This window comes from Pezoporus wallicus, unplaced genomic scaffold (assembly GCF_028554395.1).
Source record: "Pezoporus wallicus isolate ANWC-B61680 ecotype Strahan unplaced genomic scaffold, APGP_CSIRO_Pwel_v1 contig_6783, whole genome shotgun sequence".
Lineage (NCBI taxonomy): Eukaryota > Metazoa > Chordata > Aves > Psittaciformes > Psittacidae > Pezoporus > Pezoporus wallicus.
Window position 1 is genome coordinate 2864207 of NW_026637555.1, and position 27057 is coordinate 2891263.

Below are 27057 nucleotides of genomic sequence, written 5' to 3' on the forward strand. Positions count from 1 at the left end.
GGACGGGAGAGAAGAAAACAGCCACTGGGATGGCCAAGGAAGTCAGGTCACGTCTGCAGCTGAGCACACTGTGCAGGGGGAGAAGAGACCTGCATGCACAGACCATGTGAAAGTTTAGACACAGGCACACAAGTGACAAAATGCCACATTGACAGGGTAACCAGTGGAGGTGTCTTAGCTAATGGACATCCAAAATACCAGATGGGCTGTGATCAAGTGTAGTGCTAGATAACAAGTGGAAAAAGAGCAATAAAGTGACACAGAAGGTCCTTAAGTGTACAAGTAGAAGATACTCCAGTAAAACTCCAGAAAGATTGCTTGCTTACATGAAAATAGTAAGATTGATGTGGATTTCACACCCTCTAGAACATCACTGGAAAGGCTGGGGGAAGATCCTGCACAACAGCAGGGGACGAAACAGCCCCAACTGAAATTATACCGGGAGGTGGGAGGAATCACAGTCTCGAAGTGAAAGCAATTTTAAACTAAAGCCAACTGTTAACTTGAGTGCAGTCTCCATCAGCAAGGGGCATTGACCAGTCCTGGAAGTCACAACCAGGACTACCTGCGTTGAACTGTGAGGTGCTGGGGCACGGTGAGGGTGATCTCCTGTAATCCTTTCCAGCTCTGTTTATTGTGATGGTGAATGTTTTCTTACCTGTGATGCTTTCTGGCCATGCTGAAAAGCATCAGAGAGCTAACAGTGAGGAAATCTCTCTCTTTCACGAGAGATCCATGAGTCCCAGATCAGAAAGCAATCAAATCTGCATCAGGAGAGTGGAGCATCCTGTGAAACACTGTTAGCATCATAGGCTGCTATTCTGGGCAATTGTAATGATTTAGTCCAGGACCGTGACCCAGAGAACACTGTTGTGGACAGCTAAGGGATTTCAACGTGCTCTTTGCATTGTGTTCTTCGTGTGACATTGTTGCTTACTGGTGTAACATAGTGACATTTTGACAGGGCTGTGTTACAACAGCTTTGTAGGAAGCTTTATTGGGGAAACCGGCTCCATTCCTCTTACAAGATAATGGAACTGGTATCAGTGTGTCCTCCCTTATACAGAGCCCTTGTTCCTCCTAACAGGGTCATGCCCTCTGACGTGTTTTAATTATGTGGAAATTCCTCAGCCTCCCTTCAAATATTTATCTCTCATGTGCAGGCGAGTTGCATTCTCTCCGTGTTAATACAGATCTGTAGCTGAGCCTCTGGCCAGATGCTCATCTCAGATACAGGGGGGCGCAGTGAAATTAGTATTTCAGAGATTAAAAGTCAGCTGAGACAATGCTGGATAGTGTCGGGTGAGATTTTGTGTAATGTGGGAGCATCTTTTTTGCTCACAGAAGGAATGCCTTTAATTCCAGTGAACTCGTATCAGGTAGGATGCTTTTTCCAGGCTGACCCATGATACTGTTAATGGCCATCCAGGGGTTTCCACTTTACCTAAGGAAATTCATAATCAGAGGGGAGGAGAAGTGAAAGAAATCCATGCCTACACTTGGCTCATACAAAGTCTATTTTTATCGTATTCAATCAGGAACAATCAGGCGCCGAGAGGAGACGCAGATGAATTTGCATGATCAGACTTCTGTGTCTTAAATGTTAATTAAAAGTTATTTTAAATTTGCCTACTGTGCAGAACTTGTTTTTATAGTAGCCTGTGTAAGGGAAATATTATTTTGCAGGGCTGAAGTGCTTGTGATTAGTTGAGGTTGTGGGTTCTTGGGAAAACCTGCCTGGCAATCAACATCTCCTTTAAAAAAACAGAAAAGGAAAGAAAGGAAGGGGAAAAAAGAATCTGGGTTATTGAAGTTCTTTAAGCTCCTGAGCCTTAGGAGGTCTTATTTAAAGCTACTTTAAAATTTGCCCTTTGGCACTGCTTTGAGAATCTCCTCTTCCAAGGCTGAATCCAGTGGAGTATGTTTTAAAGAGGCAGCTCTAGGACCACATCCCCTTCACCACGCTGCTTCACTGGCTAATCTGGGCACTGAATTACATTAGGAACAGCTCTAAAGGTTTAAGAATGGACTACTGGGCAGGGGTGGATGCTTCCCAGCTCACAGTGCCCAGGCAGCATTGACTCTTGCTGGCCTGGCAAAAACAATCTGATCAAAGGCTGGCTGTGAGCTCAAAGCAGAGCACCTGGTACAGAATAACACCCTGTGTACATAGAGGCTCATATTCTAGCAGAAGAGCATGTATAGCTGGGTAAGATTAACCTAGTTACGAAGTGGATTTCACTAGTCATTGGAGGAGCAAGTACTTGTTGCAGGTACATTAGAAAAATCAGTTCTTGCCACTTTTTAACTGGGCTGTTTAATTGCGTCAGATCAGACTCGTCTCTGGCTCCTACAGTAACTCTGAGTTAGTAACCAGGCTTGTACTGGGCTGAATCAGCCAGCAGTGAAATCTGCAGTTGAAGAGCTTGTGGCTTCATGGGCAAAATGCCATGGAGACCCAGGTTAAATGAGCTTTCTGGTTTTGGCGTTGCACTGCCAAAAATGCCTGACCTTTGTCTGACAGGTATTCTGGCTGCACTGAGTACCATGGAAAATGCTGCTGAGCCCACACTGGGAAATGCTTTGAAATTTGAAAGTGAAGCAGGCTCTCAGTGCAGTACTGCCATGCTAGTGTTGGCCCTTACCATAGCTCTTCTTTCTCTCATGTTGTTGTTTCCTTCCCATTTTCTCTCCCATCTCCACCCTGATACGCTAGTGCATATTGTTTGGTGAAGCTGAACAAGCCAAGCTCCTCCAGCCCCTTGTTACATTACAGCTTTCTGTTCCCCTGCTCATCTTGCTGACCCTGCTGTGCTCCAGGCTCTGCTCAGATATCTTTCTTCTGACCCAATTTGTATATAGTAATCCAGATAAGATTTTTTTCAGTGTCTTGAACAAGAATTCTAATATTTCTTAGAATCAAATATGCCTTTTTCACAGCTGTGGCATAATGCTGGCTGAGTCCTCCTGCTCTGTGAATTTGCCAAGACTGTGGAAGAGCAAGCAAGCATAAATCAAAATTGTACTCCTTGTTCTGCATGCATTTCTTATGATGTCAGTTGTTTGAGGACAAAAGTATAGCTGTGCATTACCTAATGCAAGAGCAATGCTATCCAGAGCTGCAGAAATAGCTGGTGTGAGCTGTAAGAATGTGACTTTGCAAGTGGCAAACTTGGGGTGAAGCTTCACCTCACCTTTGGCCCCACAGCTGAATCCTGCTGAGCTCTGGTTTCAATGGAGAGTTCAAAAATAGCAAAGCAGCAGAGAAAACCCTCAGCTTTTCCTTCAGGCTGCAAGATACCGACTTCCGAATGAGTGCGAAGCAAAGATGTAAATAGGTCTAGTTTGGAGAAAGGATGTTTAATGGAGGTAGGAAACCAAAACTGCAAACCAAGTCAGCCTGACAGCGGTTTGGGATTTCCTAAGCACATTTATAGCCAGATGTATCCAGAAGCATTCAGTACATGTGAGCATTATGAGAAATCCCTTTTACATGCATGCTTATGTTTTACAAATTAATCTTATGCTGTGAAGGGAGAATCCAGCAGGAGCAGGATTTCAGTGGGACTTCCTGCAGACTGCAAAAAAGGACCAGGATGCCTTCAAAGGGCTTCCTGAAACGTGGTCTTACCACACTGATCCAGGAAAAAAGAACAGTAGGAGTGGGTAGCTAACCATCCCCCAGGACCAGGACACATGTCCAGGCCTGGAAAAATCAAGGTCTTAAATTTTCAGCCCAATTTCTGTATGCAGTTGCCCATTCAGATCTCACAGTCCCCATCATTACGTCTGTGCCATTCAGAAAGTCTACAGTGGCATTTGAATATAGATTAGCCTGGATGATGTGGTATTATAAAATCATCAAAATTACGCCCTTTGCATAATTTAGAGGCGTTTGTCATAAGAGGCAGAAATCGAGTTGAACAGCGTAGGCCAGAGCTGGCAAGGGGAAAGACCTAATATTGTGGTGAGCAAATGTACAGGACTGGGCTCCTCTACAAACTCGGGAGCTCTGACCAGTCCTGAAGACGGGCTTTATCGTTAGAAATCAGTTGTGCTTTCATGGGAAATCCCAGGTGACTGTGTTCACTTGCAATATTCCAAGCTCAGGCAAACTACACAGGGAAGCTTGGGTTTTTTACAGAGCTGTCATCGTGTAACTGAAATAAATTGTTATATTCGAGTGAATCACATATGCCCAGTAGCATGTGGGCACATGAGCATCTACTTAATAATGTGTGTATTTCAATTAAATGTATAGTTGGTGGAGTCTTAAAAACTACATATCAGTTTGGTGTTTCTAAATAAGAACTGGGTGTTTATAAATTGAAATGGGCTTTCTGCCTCTCACTGCAGCTCCTGATGAAAACCTTTCTCATGAGCAATGAATTAGACTAAGGATGTTAGGTCAAGAGGTAGCATTAACAAACAGAGGGAGCACAAGCAAAAACTATTCTTTCTTCTCATCCTGTTGCAGCTTTGCCCAGAACTTGCCATGCAAATGCCAGGAGCTTTACTGCCCCAGATATAGCCGTGGTTAGGGAAGTATTTACGTCTTGATAGAGGTTACTTACATCATCTGAATCAAACTGACCTTTGGAGATGGATCTCTACCTAAGTGCAAAGCCTGCCCAGCAGAGCTTCAGAACTGTGCTGCCCACACAGTTTTGATTCTGATAAGGAATGAGTGAGCTCCCAATTCGGGGTGCAGATCTTTTGTGAGCAGTGTGGCTCTTCCCAAGCACAGCATCTTTAAGTGCCTGGAGGCCCTTTCAATGCCGTGCTATGGAAAACAAGACACGCTGCATGCTCTCCTGTGGATACTCAACTTTTGCTCTTTATTTTGTCACCTCTTTCATCTGAAATGAAAGATATTTCTCAGTTTATGGGAAAACAAAAATTCCTCATGTCTTAATAAAAAGAGCATCAGCCCCTTCTGTGATTTCTGCTAAGTCTTTACACCAGTGTAGCACAAGACAGAAAGGATGAAATGCCTTTGAGCCTACTTAGTGTAGTCTGCAAGATGGATAGAGAGATATAAAGATGTATACCTACAACTACACAAATACAGATAAGCATATAGCTAGATTCAAAGCATAGATAGATACTGATATAAGGCAGGCAGTCATCAATAATATCGAAGTCTCTACTCCCACATAAATTGTGTCTTATATGAATTATTCCATTACATAGTGTGGGTATATATGCATTCATATAAAAAATTGTGGTCTCCTTGATATAAGTCTCTTACTAATAGACCCCATTAATCAAAACCTAAATTTACAGTGGCTTTTGTTTTGTTTATTTCCTTTCAGAGCATTCATTTTCAAATTATCACCAAATTGATCATGTACAGTGCTTTAAACCTACTGCCATTCAGTGAAACAGTTCTGGTTCCTCACCATCACACTGAGCTTTAGTTATTAAGGCACAGTTCAAGGCTCTGCTTAGCCTGATTCTGTCCTGAACCTAATTGGAATCAGCTAGATTCTTCCTTGTAAATGGGTCAGTCACAGAGAAAAGACATCAAATGTAATCTTGAGATTGGAAAAAAAAGAAATAAAATAAATAAAAAGAGAGAAAAGGAAAAAAAAAAAAAAGGATAATTTTGTTTCTCTTCACTGCTACCTGCCTGGTGGTTAAAAGAAGGATTAAAATGAGGTCATTAAACTTTCCTTGGAGACGAAACCCAGACCTCAGTGGTAATATGATTAATCAAATATAAAAGTGAAGCTACTCTGAATGAATAACTCATTTTTATAAAATATCTAATTACTGAAATGTCGTCTGCAGCAGAAAAAGAAGGGGGGGGGGGAATTAATTGCAATAACAATTCAAGAAGATAAAGTTTTTCTGAATTAGGTCTACACAAGAAGCTAAATTGAGTTGATTAAGTAATTTTGGTTTCAGGAACACCCTTGATGGAAGTTAGAAGTAATGAATTTTTCAGACTTTGGAGTTTAAAATTGCCAAAGACCAGTGATTTACCAAATGGGACTGATAGTTTCATTACAGATTCCAGTTTTCTGTCGCAAAAAAAATAAGAAAGGGAATAGGAAAAAATACTCTATTGGTGTCTCTCAGATTGAACACGTGTACTGCTCAATGTAAAATCAAGAGTAATATAACCTCTTCTCTCCATGCTAGAGAGCACAATCTCAGCCTGTTAGAGCTACAGCACCACAAAAGAGGTAGAGCCCACACTGTTGCTCATGCCCTGCTTCTCAGTACCTAAGTAGTAGAAATCCAGGATTTAAGAGCACAGCCTCTGCCTCTGTACCTTATAAATTATTAACCCACCATAATGTACAGCAGGATGCTTTTCTTTCTTTACAGTGCTTTCAGGTAGCTGTCGTTGATGGCGTTGAGAGGCATGTGTCTATCCATCATCAGCATCATAGTGATAGGTGATAATTTGTTATGACATTTGATTGTCCAGCCTGCTGTTTTGCTGGTTTATGCAGTCAGGTTCATATTACCAAAACACAGATGATACCTGTACAATGCTGAGGCCACCCCTGTCCCATGTGGTACGACGGCACCTATCAGCTATCACTTGCTATAACCCATTAGTCATCAGATGTTTCATTTGCAACAGCTGGCAGTGCTGTATCTCCTGGTACGATGTCTCATTTAGCAGGGACTTCTCTCCTTCTACTTCCCTGTTTAATATGTATGAGATCTGGAGGGAGAAGCTGTAGACCACATCGTCAGACTGTGCCTTCAGTAGTGCTGTGGAGGAATTGTCTAGAGAGAAGGAGATGCCAGGGCACACGTGAGATACGTGCGTGCAATGAGGTGTGACACAGCCAGGTGTCACTGACAAAATCTCTGTAGTCAAAAGAAGTAAACATGTACAGAGAAATATCCTTCCTACTCTGGGATGTGCTGTGATGGAGACCACTGTGGTCTCTACCACCTGCTGCATGTGTGTGGGTTAGACACCATTCCCATAATCCCTGGTGTGTCAGTCAAGATAAAATTTCAAGGAGAAATCAGACACTAATGCTCTTGTATCTCATGTACCTACCCATGCCAGCATTTCTTATCTAGCATTTATCCACCTGTAGCATTTCTCTCAAATTTTAATGATTTTGTATAGATTGTGGGCCTCTTCCTACTTTGGGATTTGTATTAAATATCCTAATTCTCCTCTTGAGGCCAGACCTGGCCTTGGAGGGCCCAGTTCAGTTGCCTGACTGTGGGCACCCAGCACCATCCAGGACATCCACACAACCCTGGCAGGTACATCTCCACATCTGCCAGATGTCCCGGGCAAATACGCATTTGTAGTGGATTATTTCATTATCTTAAAAATACACAGCATCTTGGGCACTGATGTGAGGCTGAGACATTTAAATGCATTTTGTAACTCCACTACAGGAAGGCACTGAAATAAATCCCCTTCTGAAGTTGGCTAACTTCCTTGGGTCGGCAGGATTTTAATTCTTCAATATTCTGTTGCCTTAAAAATAGTTGCTTCCAGGGGATGTCATTTTAAGAGGATATATATCTGGAATTTCATTAAGCACATTTAACTTATGAAATCTTTAGTGACATGCTGGGGGGAGGGAGGGAAGAGATTTAGCAAAGGATTTGGTAGTGCTGTGAGTTTTCTCTTATCAAGTATTTCAAACTGTCCAGGATGTCTTAGCACTTCCCAGTTGTAGAAGAAAGGGTCAGAACACAGAGAACAGGCAGAGCTAAAATCATAGAGAATGGTTAAAAGGTTTCTGAAAGGGGTTTTGAGTATGGTAGAGTTTTTCGAACCATTCAGCTTAATGCAGTAATATGCCAAAAAATAACAGAGAAGAAATGTTTCCCTTCCCACACTTACAAGTATACAGGGAGTCCTTCACTTCAACCCAGTATTCTCCCATTTCTCACTGCATCTCTCTTCTCTGCTACATGCACTTTGACTTTCTTGCTGTAAACAAGAAGAAGCCTCTTTCTCATGGCAAGTCTGATGAATTGCACAGCATTTAATTTAGTCTTCATTCTGTGCTCTGAATTACTGTAAGCAAGCAGGGATGCATTTTCCTGTAGTACCAGATTTTGGTCTAGTTGAAGATGTCCCTGCTCACGACTAGATGACCTTTAAAGGTCCCTTCCAACCCAAAGTATTCTACAATTCTGTGATTCTGGGGAGTACATCAGAAGGGGGGGTTGGAAGGGCAGGTTTCCTCTCTGCTCACTTCAGAGCAGTGCTGCAGCTGAATCATCTGGGTTTAGCCCTTCAGCAACCCCTGCAATGTGGAGGCATGTCCCGCACTTATTCCCTTCCTGTAGAAACCACAGCACAGGGGTGCAGGTGGGAGCACACAGATCTTTCTTTACTCTCACCCCACCAATGAACATTGCCATTACATTTTATATAGCAGTAAGGAGATGAAAATTGATCATCAAGGCACCAGCTCATAATATCCCATCTTTAAACCATGGTAGCAGTACTTTTAGAATAAAACACGCTTCGGTGACTTTCTCCTACAAAGATGCTCTGTCTAGTCAATATAAACAATAACCCTGTTTATGACCAAACCCTGAGGGTTTTTCAGCACCTGATTATTGTGTTCAAATCTAGTCATAAAGAAAAAAATCCCCTTGTGTGCTAATTCTGAGACTAATCTGGAAACAACAGAGATTTCAGTTGCAGGGCAGAGGTTTGCACAGGAGTCAGTGTGCAGACTGGCTGAGCTGTGCTTCATGGGAAGCTTGTTAAAATTCTTAATACCGGGATTATAGCACACAAAAAAAAATTCAGTTTCAGTCCTCTTAAAATTCCCCCTTTCCCAAATATGTGTCTTCAGATCCCAAAGGCACACGAACAGCTTTTATATGCCTTAAAATCTAGGGGGAGGGGGAAAACTTAATTAAAAACTCATTATGAGGAGTGGGCAGTTAATAAGAAAATCCTAAACCAGAATTATCAGCTTAAGGCCCTTCTTTATGAAATGTTATTGCAGGTGCCTGAATTAAAACGTCCTCTTCTGTGCACATTTCACCAAGAAATACAGAGTCAGAGCTGTGAAGTGTGTTTTGCTCGCTTAGGAGCTGAACTCTGTCGAGCGGTTTTTGTCAATCTGGTTTACATGTAAATGAGGAAAACTGTTTTCAGAGTTTTGTTCAAAACAGGGGCGTTATTTGGTACTTTGTAGTGTGAGGATGGAGAAAGAAATGTGAGGCTTGACGTGCCATCAAATAAATTCCATCCACTTTTAAGGAAGGTAGTTATTTTGGAGAGTAAGTGCGAACAAGGCAGTCTGCATGTTGGGAAGCTCTCCTCCTGCCACGCTGGGTGATGCACAAGATGCTAGCACTGCTTTGGCAATTTAAAGTCACCGTATCTAAACCACAGTTGGCCTTTGAGATGGTGGGAGCTTCACAAATGGTTCGTTTGGCCTGTTTTTCCCCAGCTGTACACACCTGTTCATGTTCCCCAGTTGAAGCCAACGTGGTGCAGAGCTTGGGGAGGAGCTGGTGATCGAGCTCATCATCTCCAGTGCATGAATCTCTGCCAGCATTCCCTTCTGGGAGCTTTTCCATCTCAGTAGCTCAGCAGGGATCATAGGGCTACATGGCAATGCACTAGGGAGATCAATAGACTAATCCAGGCTGAACTAATGGATTTATCAAGTAGCACATGAATTAATGATGTTTTCAGGATCCTGCCCCAAAACAGGCGGCAAAGGGCAGGACATGGTTCCAACCCCAGTTCTGCAATTACATGGGCAAGTCCCTTAGCCTTTAGCTCTGCAGCTGAAGGGAAGCATAGGGCTGTCAGCCACTGTAAAGTGATAATGTATCTGTGCAAAACTGGTATGTTGTATAAATATATATATATTATTAAGAATGAGGCTTTGTAGGCAGTTCCAGCTGTTTTAAAATCTATGCCTCTATTTAAAAGATAGCATTACTAATTACACGTGACAATCCAGTAGTCTGCCGAAAGTTATCAGCTACCTTTTCCTGCTGTTCATTTTGAAAGCAAGAAACAAAGGTGTGTTAGACAAGAGAGCAAATGAAATGTTCAGAGGATTCTTGTCTAAAACTGGAAAATAAAAGGCCTTGCTATCAGATCAGAATTTTAACATAGACTGTTTCCACTGGCTCCCGACATAAAATCTTTTATTGTTGAGTATAACCATTGTTAAAGGTCACTGTTGCAAAGGCCATATTATTTAGACGAGATGAGATCCCATTTTGGATAAATTCACAATTTTAGTTCCTAACAAGGAGATAGTATCAGGATTTGAATGTACAAGAGTGCCAGGTTACAGATTAAAGGCTTTTGTGTTCTGGAAACCACACTATGCCAGATTTCATGAGTTTCAGCGAGACGTGCAAGTCCCCAAAGTCAAGTAGGTTGATTAAAGTTGTTCTTTATAGCCTTTGAAATGAAGATAAAGTACTACTTTCCTACATGGGGTTAATGCAGAGTACTTTTTTTCTTGACAAGGCTATATGCCTTTCCAAGGGCATAATTTTAATCTCTTTTTTAAACCTTTCGTATGAACATTGTAAAAAGCTCCTTTGTGTTGTAATGCATTTTTACAAAATATCTAAATTCTATGCAAAGTTCAAACCTCATTTCATAAGATATATTTATCTGGCAATGATTATCTTGCAGCAGTATAGTGTCCTGTGTCATCAGTTCTGTGGCATCTTTTCATGCTGTCACAAGAATGTAACATCTGATAATGAAAAAAAAAAAACAGTGCTCATTGTCAGACATGCAAACTTCTTTTTTTACCTTTAATATCCTTTTACTATTATGTGCTCTTGTCTCTGAACTCCTGGCAAGTACTCGAAGTGTCTTTGAACCAAGGCGAAACCTGCACGTTCCTTCCTCACACGAGAGAGTTTGAAATCAGACCATTTTCTTCTGCTGCTTCTGAAAAAAAAAAAAGGGTCTTGCTTTCTTGTCCTCTGTTCCTGTTTTGTCTTCATATTCAAAGAGGACATCTGGTAATTTAATCAAATCTAGTCATTATTTGAAGTCTTGAAATAGCAACACAAGTCAAGACAAAGCATGAAGCCCATGGCTATGATCAGGTGCAGGAACGTGATGGAGATTTTCTACACCCTGTCATAAGATCAGATTCAGAAGTGAAAAACTTCAGGTCCTGCTGTTGTTTTTCAAACTCATCCAGCAGAAGTGGAACCAGTGCATTGAGACCACGCTGAGCATCACCCAGCGTTCCTGTAGACACTCCCAATAAACAAGTGGGTGCACCGGCTCCACCGCACCATGGAGCTGTGAGAACTGCTTTGCAGGTAGGTGACGCATTTTAGTAGCACAAACCACTGACGATGAAGGCAGAACTTCCAACGCATCCTTTAAAAGTTGGTGAGCTAATTGCCATGTGTTTTTCTCCACTCGGCTGGGCAAGGCCGACTCCTGCCTGTCCGCAACGAGCTGGTGCCTGCAGCCCAAGCAATTCATTTCTGAATGAGCATCATGACAGCTGGGCCTCGTACCAATGGAGCAAAACTGTGAGCTGGCAAGAGTGCAGTGGCCACTTAGTAGAGAACATTTTGGGAAGCATTTGCCACATGTCATATAACTAGTCTGAAGTATAAGCATACATGGATGCACTGTGGAGTAGATCCAAGTGAACGTGAAGTTGAAGCAGGGACACTGCAGTGCAGGGCATGTTGTGGGCATGAGATAAAAAAAACCAGCAGTTAAAAGGTTTACAGAGGGGTTGCTGTTGGTGCAATGCCATGGGCTGCCTCAGAAAAAGTGAGTACTTAGTTCCTGTTGGTACTTAGAAGCTGGCACTTAGAAGGTGATGGTCATCTGCTATGAAGACAGGCTGAGAGAGCTGGGCTTGTTCAGTCTGGAGAGGAGAAGACTCTGGGGAGACCTTAGAGCAGCTTCTGGTGATTAAAGGGGCTGACAAGAAACCTGGAGAGGGGCTTTTGACAAGGGCATGTAGGGACAGGGCAAGGGGAAATGGCTATAATCTGAATGATGGTAGTCTTAGTGTAAGCATCTTATCTAAGGACTGTGAGGGTGGTGAGACACTGGCACAGGCTGCCCAGAGAAGCTGTGGCTGCCTCATGCCTGGCAGTGTTCAAGGCCAGGTTGGACAGGGCTTGGAGCAACCTGCTCTGGTGGGAGGTGTCCCTGCCCATGGCAGGGTTAGGGGCTAGATGAGCTTTAAGGTCCCTTCCATCCAGACCATTCTATGATTCTATGATCATTCAATGAGTGAGTATTTCTTTAATAAAATGTGATAAACAAGTGAGCATCTCAAATCTGATTTGCCAAATAGGTAGACTTTATACAGATCTTGGGGAGATTCAAGTGAGCTTGTGGTCTCTACTGCACAATGACAATGGTGAAGAGAGAACCTGGAGGTCACTATTTGACTGCCACAGAAGCTGATGGCCAAGTCTGACCCATACAGTGTAGAGGGGTAGGATAACTTGCATCCTAGCACAGTCGTCTGTACAGCAAATGATATTGGAAATTAAAGGTCAGAGAATTGATAGTAAGGCTTAAGAAAACAGCAATTAGGCTGCTAGGAAGAAAAGCTAAATTACAAGTAGTAGGAATAGGGGGGATTTGGGGGGAGGAGGATTATTGATCTAAATATCAACTTGGCAGATACACAGAGTACAATCTAGAGGTTTTTTACACCTCTGGGCTTATTCAGCCCTCACAATAAAAAATGCAGGCCTATAAAGATGGAATAAGAAGCAATCAATTAGGATGGCATTTGCCTGTTTCCGCGCTGCGGCTAGGCAGGCCCATCACAATTAATGATTTATTAGGAGATTTTAATCTTTTTTTTTCCCATTTTACACAGATTGCAGCAACCAGACTGCAGTTGTTTATTAATTTCCCTGCTATTCAAGTGTCTCTGTTAAATATCATGCAGAAAAGGTAAGCAGTTGGCTCGCATGCCAGCACTTAGATAGCAGGAGTATGCCCTTAAGCATACTTGTGCCTGCTCCCAGTGTTTGCTGGTTTTCCTGGCTGCACCTCACCTCATATCCAGAACTTGCTGCATAACAGGGTGGCCTGGCCGCAGAAAGCAGTTGGAGATGGGACACCTCACGCCACTTGCTCACGAGTGCTCTCATTTCAGTTTCTTTCAACTTAGGGGACCTAGAGAGAAGATGCAGCACTTTGCAGCAGTTGTAGCTGTCAGGGTAAGGGCTCAGAGTCTAATAAGAGGACTGAGATGCCCTTATTCTTCTGCATTAATCTATATCTATAGGTCATAAAACACTATTTCTCTAGGCAATTCAGCCTCCATAAACCACTTCTGCCTGTAACAAATGTTGTGTCATCATTAGCAAATGTTGGAGACAACACAAAAATCTTTCCTGCAGATGTTTATGTGATGAAGTCTGTGCTCTCACAGCTTTTCAGCAAAACCAGCTAGAAAATAAAGCAAGAACATTGGAAAAAAAGGAATTCCCTTTAGAAGAAAGCCTGGATAATTATCTTTGTATTCATCCATTTCCATGCCACACCTCCCTAGGAGTGGGTGCGGTGAGCTAATTGGTTTTACTCTGCTGTGCATGGCTTCACCGCTCAGACTTCAGATTTATTGCACAAAGTCAAGCCATTGTGTCAATTCATCATTTGTCCCCTACATCAATCCCTTTCTCCTCCGGAGTGATATTTGTCTGCATGTTTATATGCTGTCAGGTACCAAGTGAGATGAAAGAAAACTCTGGGCTTAACCAATTTTAGTATAATCTGATTCAACCCGAAAGTCAGAATGAATTATTACCTTTCCAGCAAGACATGACTTCAGAAAGGCCAGCTGCAGAGGAATGAGAGAAGGACATATGCCAGCACAGGCTTTTATGGGAGGGTGTCTTGGGTTCAGCTGTAGCAGTCATTTTTATCCTCTTAGTAGCTGGTGCAGTGCTCTGGTTTCAACTTTAGTATGAGAACAACGCTGATAACACACTGATGTTTTTAGTTGTTGCAAAGTAATGCTTACTCCGATCAAGGACTTTTCAGTCTCGTGCTCTGCCAGTGAGGAGGGGCATGAAAAGCTGGGAGGGAGCAGAGACAGGACCCCTGACCCAAACTAACCAAAGGGGTATTCCATACCACAGCAGGTATAGAAACTGGGGGGGGAGGTACCCAGAAGGCCCAGATCACTGCTCAGGTCAGGCTGGGGATCAGTCAGTGGGTGGTGAGCAATTGTATTGTGCATCACTTGGTTTTATTGTTTTCTTTTCCTTTTCCCCTTTTAGTTTTATATTCTCTCTGCTTGTTATTTCCCTTATCATTATTATTATTGATGGCAGCAGCAGTGGTTTGTGTTATACCTTAGTTACTGGACTGTTTTTATCTTAACCCATGGGATTTACATTCTTTCAATTCTCCTCCCCATCTCTCCTGGAGTGGGGGGAAAGAAAGGGGAAATGAGTGTGTGGCTGCATGGTTCTGAGTTACCAGCTGGGCTTAAACCATGACAGAGGGGAAAGAAAAAGACCCTATGGAATTTAAGGATTTAGGAACATACCAGGTTTAGAACAAATCCTTGTCTGAGAAGGGAGGTGAAGTGTGTAATGATCAGCCGTAGAAATCCCTCTGAATCGTCTTTAAAAAGGCACTCTGGAAATTAAAGTCTTCAAATGCAACAACTGAAAGTGAAGCTAAGTGAAATACAGGGGAATATGAGTAAATGCTACAGGTGTAGGTCAAGCACTGCTTTATCAATCTTATGTTTACTCCAGCAGCTCCTCCATTGCCCATTGTTTTACCTTGTTTAGATAGGTATGCTTCTCCTTATTTCAAAATCAGTTGTAATCTTATGAAAGAGAACTTACAGCACAGGGAGTGAAATAGTGAAAGATGCCATTGTTCATTATACTAAATTACTCCTGGGTAGGGAGGGAATGACATTAAAGAAGTGTGGGTAGCTTTGAGCTGCCATCCTTCCTTTAGTAGGTGTAATTTAATGTCATTAGTTAATTTTTATTAAAGGTAAAGACAATTGTGGACAACACACATTACAGCATTTACTTATAAGAATGATAGTGGGGGAATGTTAGAGGGAGAAAAAGCAGGCTCCAGTTTGGATTCCCAATAGGTGATGAAAATTGTTCTTCATGGTGTATCTCACCAAGATCTTTTTAACCTGAAGAGTTTTGGATAGCTCCTTTGATTCCAGTGAAGGTAATCTGTTCTCATCAGAAAAACATTTGTCTTTATAAGCGTAATTAATAGACAGTATCCACCCTCAGTGCTGCATAGGACTGACCATTCCCTAACTATACCTAATAGGCATCCTGGATTGCTCAGGATATGGGAAGCACTGTGGGTTTCACACTGATAAAAAAGCTCTATATGCTGTTGGGATCTTTATCCAGGCTTTATATTGAGATGTGCTTGTGTATTATAATTTTTGATATATTTTAAAAATGTCTTGTAAACTGTCTTGGGTTGTGACCTGCTGATGGTGTTCAGCAGCCTGTAGGACTGGCTCTATTCAGTGTCTTAAATACAACTGGTAGCTTTCTCTTGATGAGTTAATTCTGTTTGGTTCTGCAAGGCCTACGTTAGTAGTAATGGACAAAGAAATGTGGTCCTAGGCCAAAGGATTTGAGACAACAGCACATAGCACTTAACACCTTTGAAATTACAGTACAATAGCTTGATGTTAGTAGTGCAGCAACTTCCTAAAAGAGACAGGGGCTCATCAGCTTGTCAACCCTGGCATGCCATATGACATTAATTTAATGTAATGGCAATAACTAGTGGGGATTTAGCAGGAGACAATCCTGCTTAACTAATCTCCTTCAGTTCTTTGTAGCAGGTTTCAGACAAGATTGGTAATAGGAGTGCACATATGACATAATCTAATGGATTTTTCAAGAGGCTTTTGATGAATTTCCATATGATATTTCCCCTGCTTTAGCTGTGTGCCACAGAGATTCCAAATTGAGCAAGAAAATGGGTAAAAAATGAGTGAAATCATGGCAAATAAAGAGAGAAGAAGAGCTGTAGTGTGTACTGGAATTAGAATTATCCTGCAGCTTCCCACTGTTCTTGCCCACCACTCAGCATGGCTGGAGAAAGATGCCATCTGCATTCACTAATGAAAACTTGTTTAGGACAGGTGCATAACAGAAGAGAGGGCAAAATGCCACTCAGGATACCACTAAAGGGCAAATTTAAATTTCCATTAACATGAGGCAGATTGAATATTTTTGCTGTCAGTGGTAGAATAATATATACTAAATATAAGCACAAATAACTGAAAGACTCCAGTGGATGGGTATGTGGTACGAGTGGAAAGGGAGTCTTGTGCTAACAAAGGAATGATTTATTATCATTTACATAACCTGGCATTTGTGCACACCAAAGGCCAGGTTTCCAGTAGTGCTCTGCTCCTGCAGTTTGGGGCAAGGATTTCAGCTGCAGACTCAGAGCCAGCCGCTCCCATCATTTACCCAGTGTTTAATTTGCCATATGTCAATCAGAGTGTTCATTCACAAGTGCTGCTAATAGGCGATGCTGAGAGATGAGGACAGTTGAAAATCTGGGAATGTGTCTTACTGGCAGCCCCAAACACTGGAAGTATTCACAGGCCAGGATCCCTGATCAGCCGTATGATAAATCAAGGGCTGGAAAGCAGGAGAATGCAGCTAATGCATCAGGATACGCCTGAGTGGGACATGCTCCATGAAAATCAGTGCTAAATGAGAGAATTAAGCACCAGGAAAGGCTGTGGCAAAATCCCAAGAAACACTTCAAATAATGAGACAAAATCAAATCAAGGGCAAGAAAGAAAGAAAATTAAGTAAAATCACTGAAAAGCAACAAAATGCCATCAATGAAATCTGAGTGAGGCAAAATACCTCAGGTTAAAGGGACATAGTCATCCTTAAAAATGCACATTTTAGTCTGCCATTTTTAGATGCTGTTGACAATTAACTGTCTGATTACTGGAACTGAACAACAAAAGCATTTTTTGTTCATTTCTTTCAAGCATTTACCCAATCTTGGGCAATGGTTTGGTGATAGAGGTTTTTCCTCCCTGGGGTGGAGAGGTGAAACTAGGCTTTGAATGGTTTGGAAAAAATAGGAAAACCCGATGTGAGAAAGGGGTGTGTGGACCCCATTGGTCCTCTTCATGAGACTGATTTCCCAGTCAGCGTGCTGATGGAGAGGAGAGGAGAGGTAGCTGTGAGGAAAGCTCCCATCATGACAGCTCCTGTCTTTTGTTTGCAGTATTCAGGAGAAGTTCCTGAGAACAGAGTGGAGGTGGTGGTGGCAAATCTGACAGTGATGGACCGGGACCAGCCTCACTCCCCCAACTGGAATGCCATCTACCGCATCATCAGCGGAGACCCCTCGGGCCATTTCACTATCCGGACAGACCCAGTCACCAACGAAGGCATGGTAACCGTTGTGAAGGTAAGCGGGACAACAAAGGAAATCCAGATTTGTCTGGATTTCTCTAGGCTAGCTAAGGCTACAGGAATTGCCAGAAGCCTGCAGTTATTTCATGGCTTCTCTACCCTGAAATGAAAGCACTCAAATCTGCTGTTTCCCATCTCTGCCCATGCAGGAGTCCTGAATACTTTTACTTCAACCATATGCTGCTGGTTCTGCGTTTTCCAACTCAGCCCAGCTCTCACCCTAAGCTTTCATGAAGCTGAAGGCTCTTCCCAGCCTCTGAGCCCAACCTCAGTGTCCTGCTTCTCCTTAGCTTTTTGAGCACTGCAAGGGGGAATGGCTCCTGGTCTGTGCTGCCCTGCCCTGCCTGGTGAGGTTAGGGCAGAGGCTGCACCTTCTCCTTCTTGGGCCAGAAAACTCCCCATTAGCTGTGAATCAGGGGGTAGTGTTTCACAGCAGGGAATCAGTCAAGTGATCCTCTGAGAAAGCAGGGAGTGCAGGAGAGATTTTCGGAGGAATGCATTTCCTGGCAACAGAAAGAAAGGAGAGATTTTCCTCCGAGTTGCTTGGCAGAAAAAACTTGGAGAAATTTTCCTAGTATGAAGCGATAAACACACAGTGTGGGGCATATCCTCAGCTCAGAATAGCTCCTCACAAGTGAAATACATTCCCTAGATCAGCAGAGGATCTTGTTGAAAGACTGTGAAATAAGACTGTTAAATATCCATCATCCCTTCTTTCCTCCATCTATTGCTTTCAGCATTAGGAGAGCTTGAGCCCTCAAGATACCTGCAGCAAGTATCAAATTCTGTTTCCCTCCTTGCCTCCAAAGAACATGACTTTATCCTTATCTGAGCATTCTCTTCCCTTTCAGTTACTGAGGCCAGCAACCCAGGCAGTGAATGTTTTTGCAGTCACTACACACAGCCAGAACATAACCAGAACCATTCAGAGTTCACTGAATCTCTTCCCGGATAAGATGGCTGTGGATGCTCCCTCTGACTACCAAAAAAAAACAGAGGCACCACAAATAGGCTGCTGGGGTCTTTAAGAGCTCGCATGACATGCACTGTGCACTGCATCTGGAAAACATAATACACGTTGAGATGCATAAAGCCTGCATCGTGTGATAAGTCTGGCCTTCTCTAACAGAAAGTTTTAATCAACAACATAGGATGAAACACTAATGTTTAAAGAGCAATGTGATTTAAAAACAGCTCTGTGGTGCAAAAAAAAGAGCCCTGCTCCCTTGTAGCTAATAACTGGCAGTCATTCTTAATACACATAGCTTGGGTATTAGGAAAAATGACATCAGTGAAATGCCAGTGAGGTTACGCTGGTAGGAACGTGTGAGCTTGTCCTGCTCTCTGACCCCCGAGCTATGTGTGTGTGTCTGCAGATGCCACTTTGCTGAAACTTTAAGGGAAACATCATCTACCTGCTAGATGATATTTCATCAGGGTCCTTTTATTTGCCACTCTTTATTGCTTTGAAATGATAGTTGACAGCCTTACCTGGTGCAAGGTTACAAAACCTCTTCAAGCTTAGCAGTGGTCCTGGACACCCATGTGTATGGATGCATATGTGCATGTAAGTGTACACATATCCATATATATATATATATATATATATTGCTTAAACAGAAAACATTCAACAAAGTAAAATGCAAGAATTTAACTTCCAGAAGCATCAGCAGCCAGTCTGAAATTGAAGTGCAATGTTTTCACTGGGAGCAGGGGAGGGCCCCTTAATCTAGTAGAGTGTCAGGACTGTAGTTTAAAGGCAGATCAGAATGAACAACAGGGGATTTACATGATCATCACTTCTACACAAGGACTTCTGCATAATGAGCCATCCCTTATTCAGAACTTGCAGGGAAAAAGCAGGAAGGATTTGCCAAGACACCACTGATGCTGGTGTTGCCTTTCCACTGCTGTGTAACCCACCGTGATCACAATGCAGAGAACCACAGGAAAATCCACCATTGTCAAGCTGAGCTCAAAGCTTGAAATTGCATTAAATGTCTTCACTTTATATCCTCACCTGATCCTCCTGGGCACCCCGAGTTTCCTACCCTTATCAACCCAGGAGGCTTTCTAGTGTATTTTCAGCAAGGAGAATGAGTGAAATTGCTTGTGATTAAATTTTCATGGTGAAGAAGGGAAGACTCTTAGGATTCCACCTTCCTCTTTGAAATATTTTGTTCTCTGTTAATAAGTGAACATGCTTAAAGATTTGGGGAACGTATGCACATCAGAGTGGGTGGCTGATCAGAGCGTGTTCTTCGTGGTGTTGGAGCAGACTCTTGCTGGTTTGATCACTGATGTAGATTGAAAACCCAGGTAAAAAATTAAGTCAGGTAATGAACCTTTTATTTACAGACCTTACATGGGTGGTTTTTTATGTGGCTCTTTGAAGCTGCTCATTGTAACTCCCCACTCCTACAAGCAAAGGGGTTTGCATCTGAGCTATGGCAGTCACAGAAAAGTGCAGAGAAGGATGTTTTGTGAAGAATCCCACCCCTTCACCAGTAGTTTCGGGGTCAGAAATGAAGGGCCAAAAATGTTTCCAAACCAAGAAGCCTCTTGGAGTTCAGATGATGCCCTTGGCAGGCAGGGCATTTTTGTATCCACCCTTGGCAAAACCCCAGCTCCAGTCAGTCACCAAAAGTGTAGTATTTCCTTCTTCTGTTCATGCCTTTCCAAACCATTTTCATAACTGCAAGACCCTGATCTTCAAAGAAAGCCTCGATCAAGGGGAGAGAGAAACTTCCCACTCAGATGAGACACCGCAGAGTCTGAAGACAATCTCCCAGAGCAGCAGTGGCTGCCCTGTGGCAGCCAGCTAAGTAAAATGGTATTATAAACTCTGCATGCATCAGAGCTCTGAATTTCTAATGGAGATACTTCCGAGGCTTCAGTTATTATTTGCCTCAACAATAACATAAAAAAAATTTGTTCACTTTAGTTAAAAATACCTTGAGAAAAGGAGGACACCTGGCTTCACTCTGCTGCAGCCAGGTCAGAGGCGCTATTGAAAGAGGAGGATGTGCAGCATCTCCAAGGGGATGTTTCAGAGCAGTTGGGCCAGATCAGATGCTGAACATCCATCAAGGGGTATCTGCAAAGGTGCTACTTTTTAATTTCATGTTATGTAGTGGCTCTATGGGGTTTTTTAGGATCCTGCTGTCATAGAATCATAGAATCATTTAGGTTAGAAGATCATCAAGTCTAACTGTTAACCCAGCACTGCCAAGTCCACCACTAAACCATGTCCCTAAAACCATGGACTGATGAATATGTAGCATTTTCAGTGAGATGCATTAAAATGTAAGGGTTAGTGCAGTGTGAAGAGCAGAGAGTGCTCTGTGCACCATTAGGGAGGCAGTTTTAGGGAGCAGAAGTATGAACTGTTGTGGTAGAAATTGCTTAAAATGGTGCAAAAGAAGTTTTGCTTAGGGCTGGACTGTGTCTGGCTGCAAGGGGCTTCTGTCCCACTAGGGACAATAGCACAAACACTGCCGTGAAGGCACCAACTCTTGATTTTACCTTGTACTTTTGACAACAAAGTATGTGAAAGGGGACTCGGACATGGAAGAGGAGGCAGATGGTCTCTCTCTTGCAGACTGAAATGCTGTGGGCACCACCACCATGTGCCAGCAAGGTTAGCAAACAGGCCAGCACAAAAAGAAATAGATAAATAAGACTAGAGAAATATAAATTACAGGGTTGTGAAAAGAAATTGAGGAAATGCATTAGTCAAGTGGTTTCAAAGCCTTGAATAAGGTTTAAATGGGATCCTTTACCATGCGTCTTGTTTGAATGCAGGACAAGTCTGTGAGTCAGTGCTGGTGGGTGTACTGGGAATCTTTATGCTTCCTTTTATTTATTAAATGTTGGCCCTGCCTGTCAGGAAACCATTTAGCAATAGGAACATTTGCACTCCAATCGAATAGAGATTCCAATGTTTTACCTTTTGCCCCTGAAATTTGTTTCTCCCATGTAGCCTCCTATGATTTGATTTCTCTCCTGACAATACTGGGGTTTAAACAGAACACAGAAGCCAGATCTTGCTGATGTAAATCAGTACAGCTCTACTGAAATCAATGTGACTGTGGTATTTTACACCAGGAAGAGTCCACTTTGCAGACTCAGCACTGGAGAAAGGATTAAGGAGAATGGTTACACTTCTACATTTATAAATCACTGCAAAGCATTTTTTAACAAGCAGAGGTGTGATCCTGCATAACTCAAGCCTCCCTGGCAGATGATTAGTGACTTCCCTCATAGTAATTAGTGGGATGGTTTAGAAATTATTATTATACTGTGGTTCAGTCAGTTGTGCCAGCAAAGGCTTTGCACTCCTTCTGGCTCCTGAGACACACCGTCTGTATGTTTCTGTTGAGAAGAGACCTGTGGCCACCCAACAGCAAATCACATCTGTAGGAGTGTGCAGGCAGCCTCAGGAGATCACAAGGTGTCTTGCAAGAGGACAAGAGGTCTCAGTGGAAGGATGGCCTGATTAAACCAGACCAGGCCTTCTTCACTGCAGCTCCACCTTTGCTTATAAACTCACTTAAGAGGAAGAATGAAGAGCACTTCAAGCTCATGAGTCCTCATAGACTAACACAGTTACTTAGTCAGCAGCTTTAAATGCTAATAGCATTGTTAAGTACCTGTCCAGTCCCTCTTAATGGGCTCCACCTGTTGCAATTAGAGCAGCACTTGGTGGATTTGTTTATTCACTGCTCAGCTAACACTGTTCTTTTTTGGAAACCACTTAGCACTGGAACAAAACAGAGGGCAAATCCTCCCTGCTGTTTGCAATTTTTATTTTGTGGGGCTTTTTAACTATTTGACCCAAATACTAGAGGGTCAAATCCTCCACTGGATTGAAGCTGGTATGGGTTTACACCTTCAAACAAACTGAGCTCACAGGAGGGAACAAGTTGGGGCAGTGACTTTGATATCATCTGCCTTCTAAATCTTGCAGCTTTCAGCCAGAAAGTAGAATGTATTCTGTGCCTGGCTCTATGCTTGCTTGTTTGTTTTAGGCAGTCGATTACGAGATGAACAGAGCTTTCATGCTGACAGTGATGGTATCAAACCAAGCTCCCCTGGCCAGTGGCATCCAGATGTCCTTCCAGTCGACCGCAGGAGTCACCATTTCAGTCACAGATGTCAACGAAGCACCGTATTTCCCAACGAACCACAAGCTGATCAGGCTGGAGGAGGGGGTGCCTACGGGGACGGTCCTGACAACGTTTTCAGCAGTGGATCCTGATCGCTTCATGCAGCAGGCAGTAAGGTGTGAGACCGGGCAGCCAATGAGTTCATGTACAGGTGGGGGATTGCAGCTGCAGACCTTTGGAGAGCAAAGCAGCTGGAAGCTAATTCACAAACTGATGTGAGATGAGTAAAATGCTTGGCAGGGATTGGCACCCTCAGTCGAGTGCCTGCAGAGCATCCTGCAGGCTTGTGAACTCGCCAGCCGCCCTGCTCCAGGTAAGCCAGAGTGGCTGGGTGCAGGAGGGCAGGCAGAGTTGGACCCCACATTACTGGCCTGCAGAGGGGCAGTTGGCAGCTTCAAGTGCAAGCAGTCAATAGCAAGGGGTCTCTGCGTGGTTACAGAGCCACAGAGGTCAGGGCTGCATTCTACTAAATGTTTTGATTCTACCTTGTCAAGAATGCTTTGACCTATGTTGTTTGTGCACTTTATAAACACAGAGGTGTAGAAAAAGACAGCTTTGTTATTTTCTTTTTACGGGGGGGGCGGGGGGGAACTGAGGCACAGAAGGGGCTGAGAGCTAGATTTCCAAAGGGAATTACTGGGATTTTTAATCATGTCTTGTGTTGCTTCCGGAGGATTTAGGTTCTGCCTGGCTTAAAAAGCATAGTACAGAGGAGCTGTCAGCCCATTCAGAGCAAGGCTGGCTCGGTTACAAATAGCTGCTGAACAGGCTTTTAAGATGTCATACAATTAAATATTGCCTGAGCAGTCAAACACGTATTCACACACCACTGGCACTTGGTCTTTATCCGACTAATGCCAGTCCAAATAAAGCACCCCAGCAGCCCTTGCCTGCTCTGCAGTGAATGGGATTTGTTCTCACCTTCCCTTTCCCTTCAGACCAGCTGCCAAACGTATCCTCTTCAGTAGTTGCCTTCCCTATGAATGGGATGCAGCTGGAAAAATTTTAGCCTTGTAAAAGTTAGATGTTTGATGGGAGCAGTTCAAGACCAAATTTAGTCTGTGCCACAACCAGGAGGCTGTCGCTCCTTGGGGTTTTTTTGTCCCTCCTGGCGAACTGGAGTCTGAATCCATTGTTCAGGACCCCAGCTCATACACCTTCCCACCAGGAGCTGCACTGGGTAAAAGTGTGTGTGTGAATGAGAGTCCTTGTGACACCTTTTCCAGATACTTCAGCTTCCATCTGCACAGATGGGAAACGCATTTCCTGCTCTTGGCTCCTTTTGCACGCACAGAAGTTTGTTTCTTTTTTACTCTGTCTGTAAGGACCGCAGTATGTTTGGCAGAACCCAAGTATACAACATGAGCGCATCCAAGGCCACTTAAACTTACATCAGTTGTGACATTTCGTGTCAGGAAGAGTTTGAAATATTTCACCTGGCACAGAGCTGTCTGGTCTAGAATATGATAGTTTACTCACTGCCTTCTCTTGTTGTCTTTAGACAGGTATTGTGACTTCTGAGGAGAGAGACCATCCTCACTAACAAGCCAGTTCTTCTTACATTCTTTTTGAAATACTGGCCTTTGAAGGGTCTTTATTTCCCCCATGTCTGTACCAAGGCTGGTTTTCAGAGGAGAGGACAGCTCATTTCTGACTGAATACTCCCTCTAACCCAGAGATGAATGATCTGTAATCCAAAGGAGCATCTGCCATTTCTGGGAGAAGGACCGGCTCTGCTAAACTGTTCCTGTCATCACACAGAGCAAGTGCAGGGTTCTGTAAGACTTTCTGTGAACATGAGCAGCCAATTACTTGAGTTGTTTTTCCCTAAGGTTTCCAGAACACACATTTTGTGTATCCACCAGCACTTTGTTTCCAAACCCAAGTACAATCCCTCTTACCCCCTTTTTATCAGGGACAGCCCAGTGCTGAGGCTTGGCAAAAAGCAGTGAGGCATTGTTGGGGTCCTGTCTTTGTGAGCTATGCAAAGGATATATTGTTTTTTCTTCCCAGCTGGCATTGGTGAGTTAGAGGAAAAAGATACTGAAACAGCTAAGCCTACAGATCCATGATAAGCACTTCTCAGAGCTGATCCAGCTGCTAGAGCCTTGCATACAGTTTTCAGTCTCTAAACAGTCTTTGATGAAATGGAGTTTTTAGAAACAGAAGAAAAGGAAGCAGAAGCATCTCCAGTAAGCCACAGGAGAGCTTGGCATGACCAACGTCACACCTCAAGTTATCCTCATTAGCCGCAGACACATTCACAAAGTCAGCTTTGAGGCTGGATGCCTGGTCATGTAGGAGAGAAAGGGCAGGGGACTCACAGCAGTGATATTAAAAAGAAATGAAAACATCCCAAAGAGTCTAGCTCCATGAAATGTAATTCTTTCCTTTGGCAGGGGCTCGTGCAGCTGTGTGTTGCTTTCCTGCTCCCATGGATTGATGCAGCTCAAGTTTCACTTTGAGTTTCAGCTTCGAACAGCCCATTTCTGGAAATGGGCATTCACCAGAAGCCTTCCCTCCTGCCTGTGTATCCAACTACACAAATTTATGGAAAACTATCGGCAGGTCTGAGTTACCCATGGAATAAGCTCAGTTTTGGTTTGTTTATTTCAGTAATCTGGCCATTTACTAGCTTCCGGTTTAGGTAATAAGGGTCCAGCTCCACTCAAACTGTTGTTCTAGTAAGTAAGAATAAAATAAAACCAAGAAAACAAGCAAGTGAGAAAGGTAAACAGAACATGGAAAAAGTTTGCCCAAAACAAACCCTGTTCATATCTGGCTGTGCACGACATGAACAGATTTGGTCTGTGAGTTGACTGAGTCGATGGGATATGAATCTACCCTTGGGTTCTTCCAGCCCCAGGGCATGATGGGGACTGCTGAGGGGACCCCTTTGTTGCAGCTGTCTCCAACCCTCACACATGCATAGGATCACCTTACCTGCTATTTCAGGAACATACGAAAATGCTTCAGGAAAGCAGGCCTGGGTCCATGCCTCAATACCGCTGGGAGTTCCCATTATAGTCACCCCGAGGCAGATGCTGCTAAAGATAGGATTCTGATAGAAAAGAGTGGCCTGGAAACTGCCATTTTTCCAGTGTGGTATTTCCCAAACTGTTATTTATTAGCGAAGGGCAGGAAACAAGAATAAAAACAAAAGGCTTTAGAGAAAGAGCTATTTTAGGAAAGGCAGCATTGAGAGAACGAGAGAGCAGGAATCCATCCTCTAATTCAGGCATACAAGTGCAGTGGTCATCACAGACCCCATTTCTCCCTGGCTGCAGAGACCTCAGGCTACGTCCACTCCCAGCAGCAGGAAGCTGCCATGTAAGTGGCACTTAGTAAAAACCAAAGCCTTTAAAATGAAAGAAATAAAAAAATTGAGTAATTGTAGAGGTCAAAACCCAGATACTCAATTAGCATTTTGTTTGTCAACAAAACCAGTTATCAAAGCTCCTTTGAATCATGGGTCAGGAGTCTAGAAAAACCTTATTTCAAGCAGTATTAAGGATATGTCCGTGAAAAGACTGCCGTGTATTTATTTCCTTTCTCTGTAGATACTCTAAGCTGTCAGATCCTGCAAACTGGCTGAACATTAATGCCACAAATGGTCAGATCACTACTGCTGCTGTCCTTGATCGAGAGTCAGACTACATTAAGAATAATGTCTACGAGGCCACATTCTTGGCGGCTGACAACGGTGAGCCCAAGCTTCACATTGTTCATGCTTCAATAAGACTCTAATGTGATGCATTAAGAGAAATGATGCCCTGACAGAGTTGTCAGTATAAGTTATCTTTTTCCCAGGTTTTTATGGTCAAAAATGTGAAAGTGGGACGGGAAATTGCTGGAGTAAATTAAATGTGCACAGTATACAGAGAGTGTTATTAAGGGAAGGGGAGGACAAATGGAAAATCGATTTGGGGAGTTCAGTATAGCCTGAACTTAAAAAAATGTCAAAGGGATGCGCTCTCCAAGGGCTGCTGAACACACTGGTCCTGCTGATCATCCCAAAGGCACTGAGCAGAGCATTCCAGAAACCTTCCTTCAGGAAATCAGAAATAATTGTAGGGGATGGCAGGCGGGTATTAAAAATAAGCCGATGATCCATTGAACTGCTGTGGCTTTCATGAGAGGTGTCTGTTTGTGGGTCTGTCATCGAGGCTGATTTCTCTCTGTCCACCACCATTTGTGAAATGTCCCACCACCATCAGAGCATCTGGATGCAGGTGGACCAAAGCCACTGAGGCCAGTACAGATATTCTCATGGAGAAGTCCCACTAAGGTTTGCTCTTCACTATTCATTTAAGGTCACGCAGTGCTTTCAGTCAAATTAACACTGTGAACCTCAGCACTGGCCTCACTTAAGGGCACACAGTCCATTGCTGCTGCCCTGGATTTTTCTTCCTAATTCTGATTAGGAGGAGTTGATGATTCTTTTGCTAATGATAGCAGAATGTGGCTGTGCTGGTATTTCATTCAT

At 43.2% G+C, this 27057-nt stretch overlaps 1 protein-coding gene across 4 annotated transcripts in view; it reads left to right on the top strand.

Annotated features, from left to right (window-relative positions):
- The window catches only part of LOC130597664 (cadherin-4), a 451693-nt gene that overhangs the window by 411981 nt on the left and 12655 nt on the right, over positions 1 to 27057 (top strand). For all 4 annotated transcript variants that reach the window (XM_057406394.1, XM_057406396.1, XM_057406395.1 and 1 more), the window contains 3 exons: positions 17213 to 17398; positions 22434 to 22687; positions 26132 to 26274. In XM_057406394.1, the coding sequence (XP_057262377.1) occupies positions 17213 to 17398; positions 22434 to 22687; positions 26132 to 26274 (583 nt within the window). The remainder of the gene's footprint in view (positions 1 to 17212; positions 17399 to 22433; positions 22688 to 26131; positions 26275 to 27057) is intronic.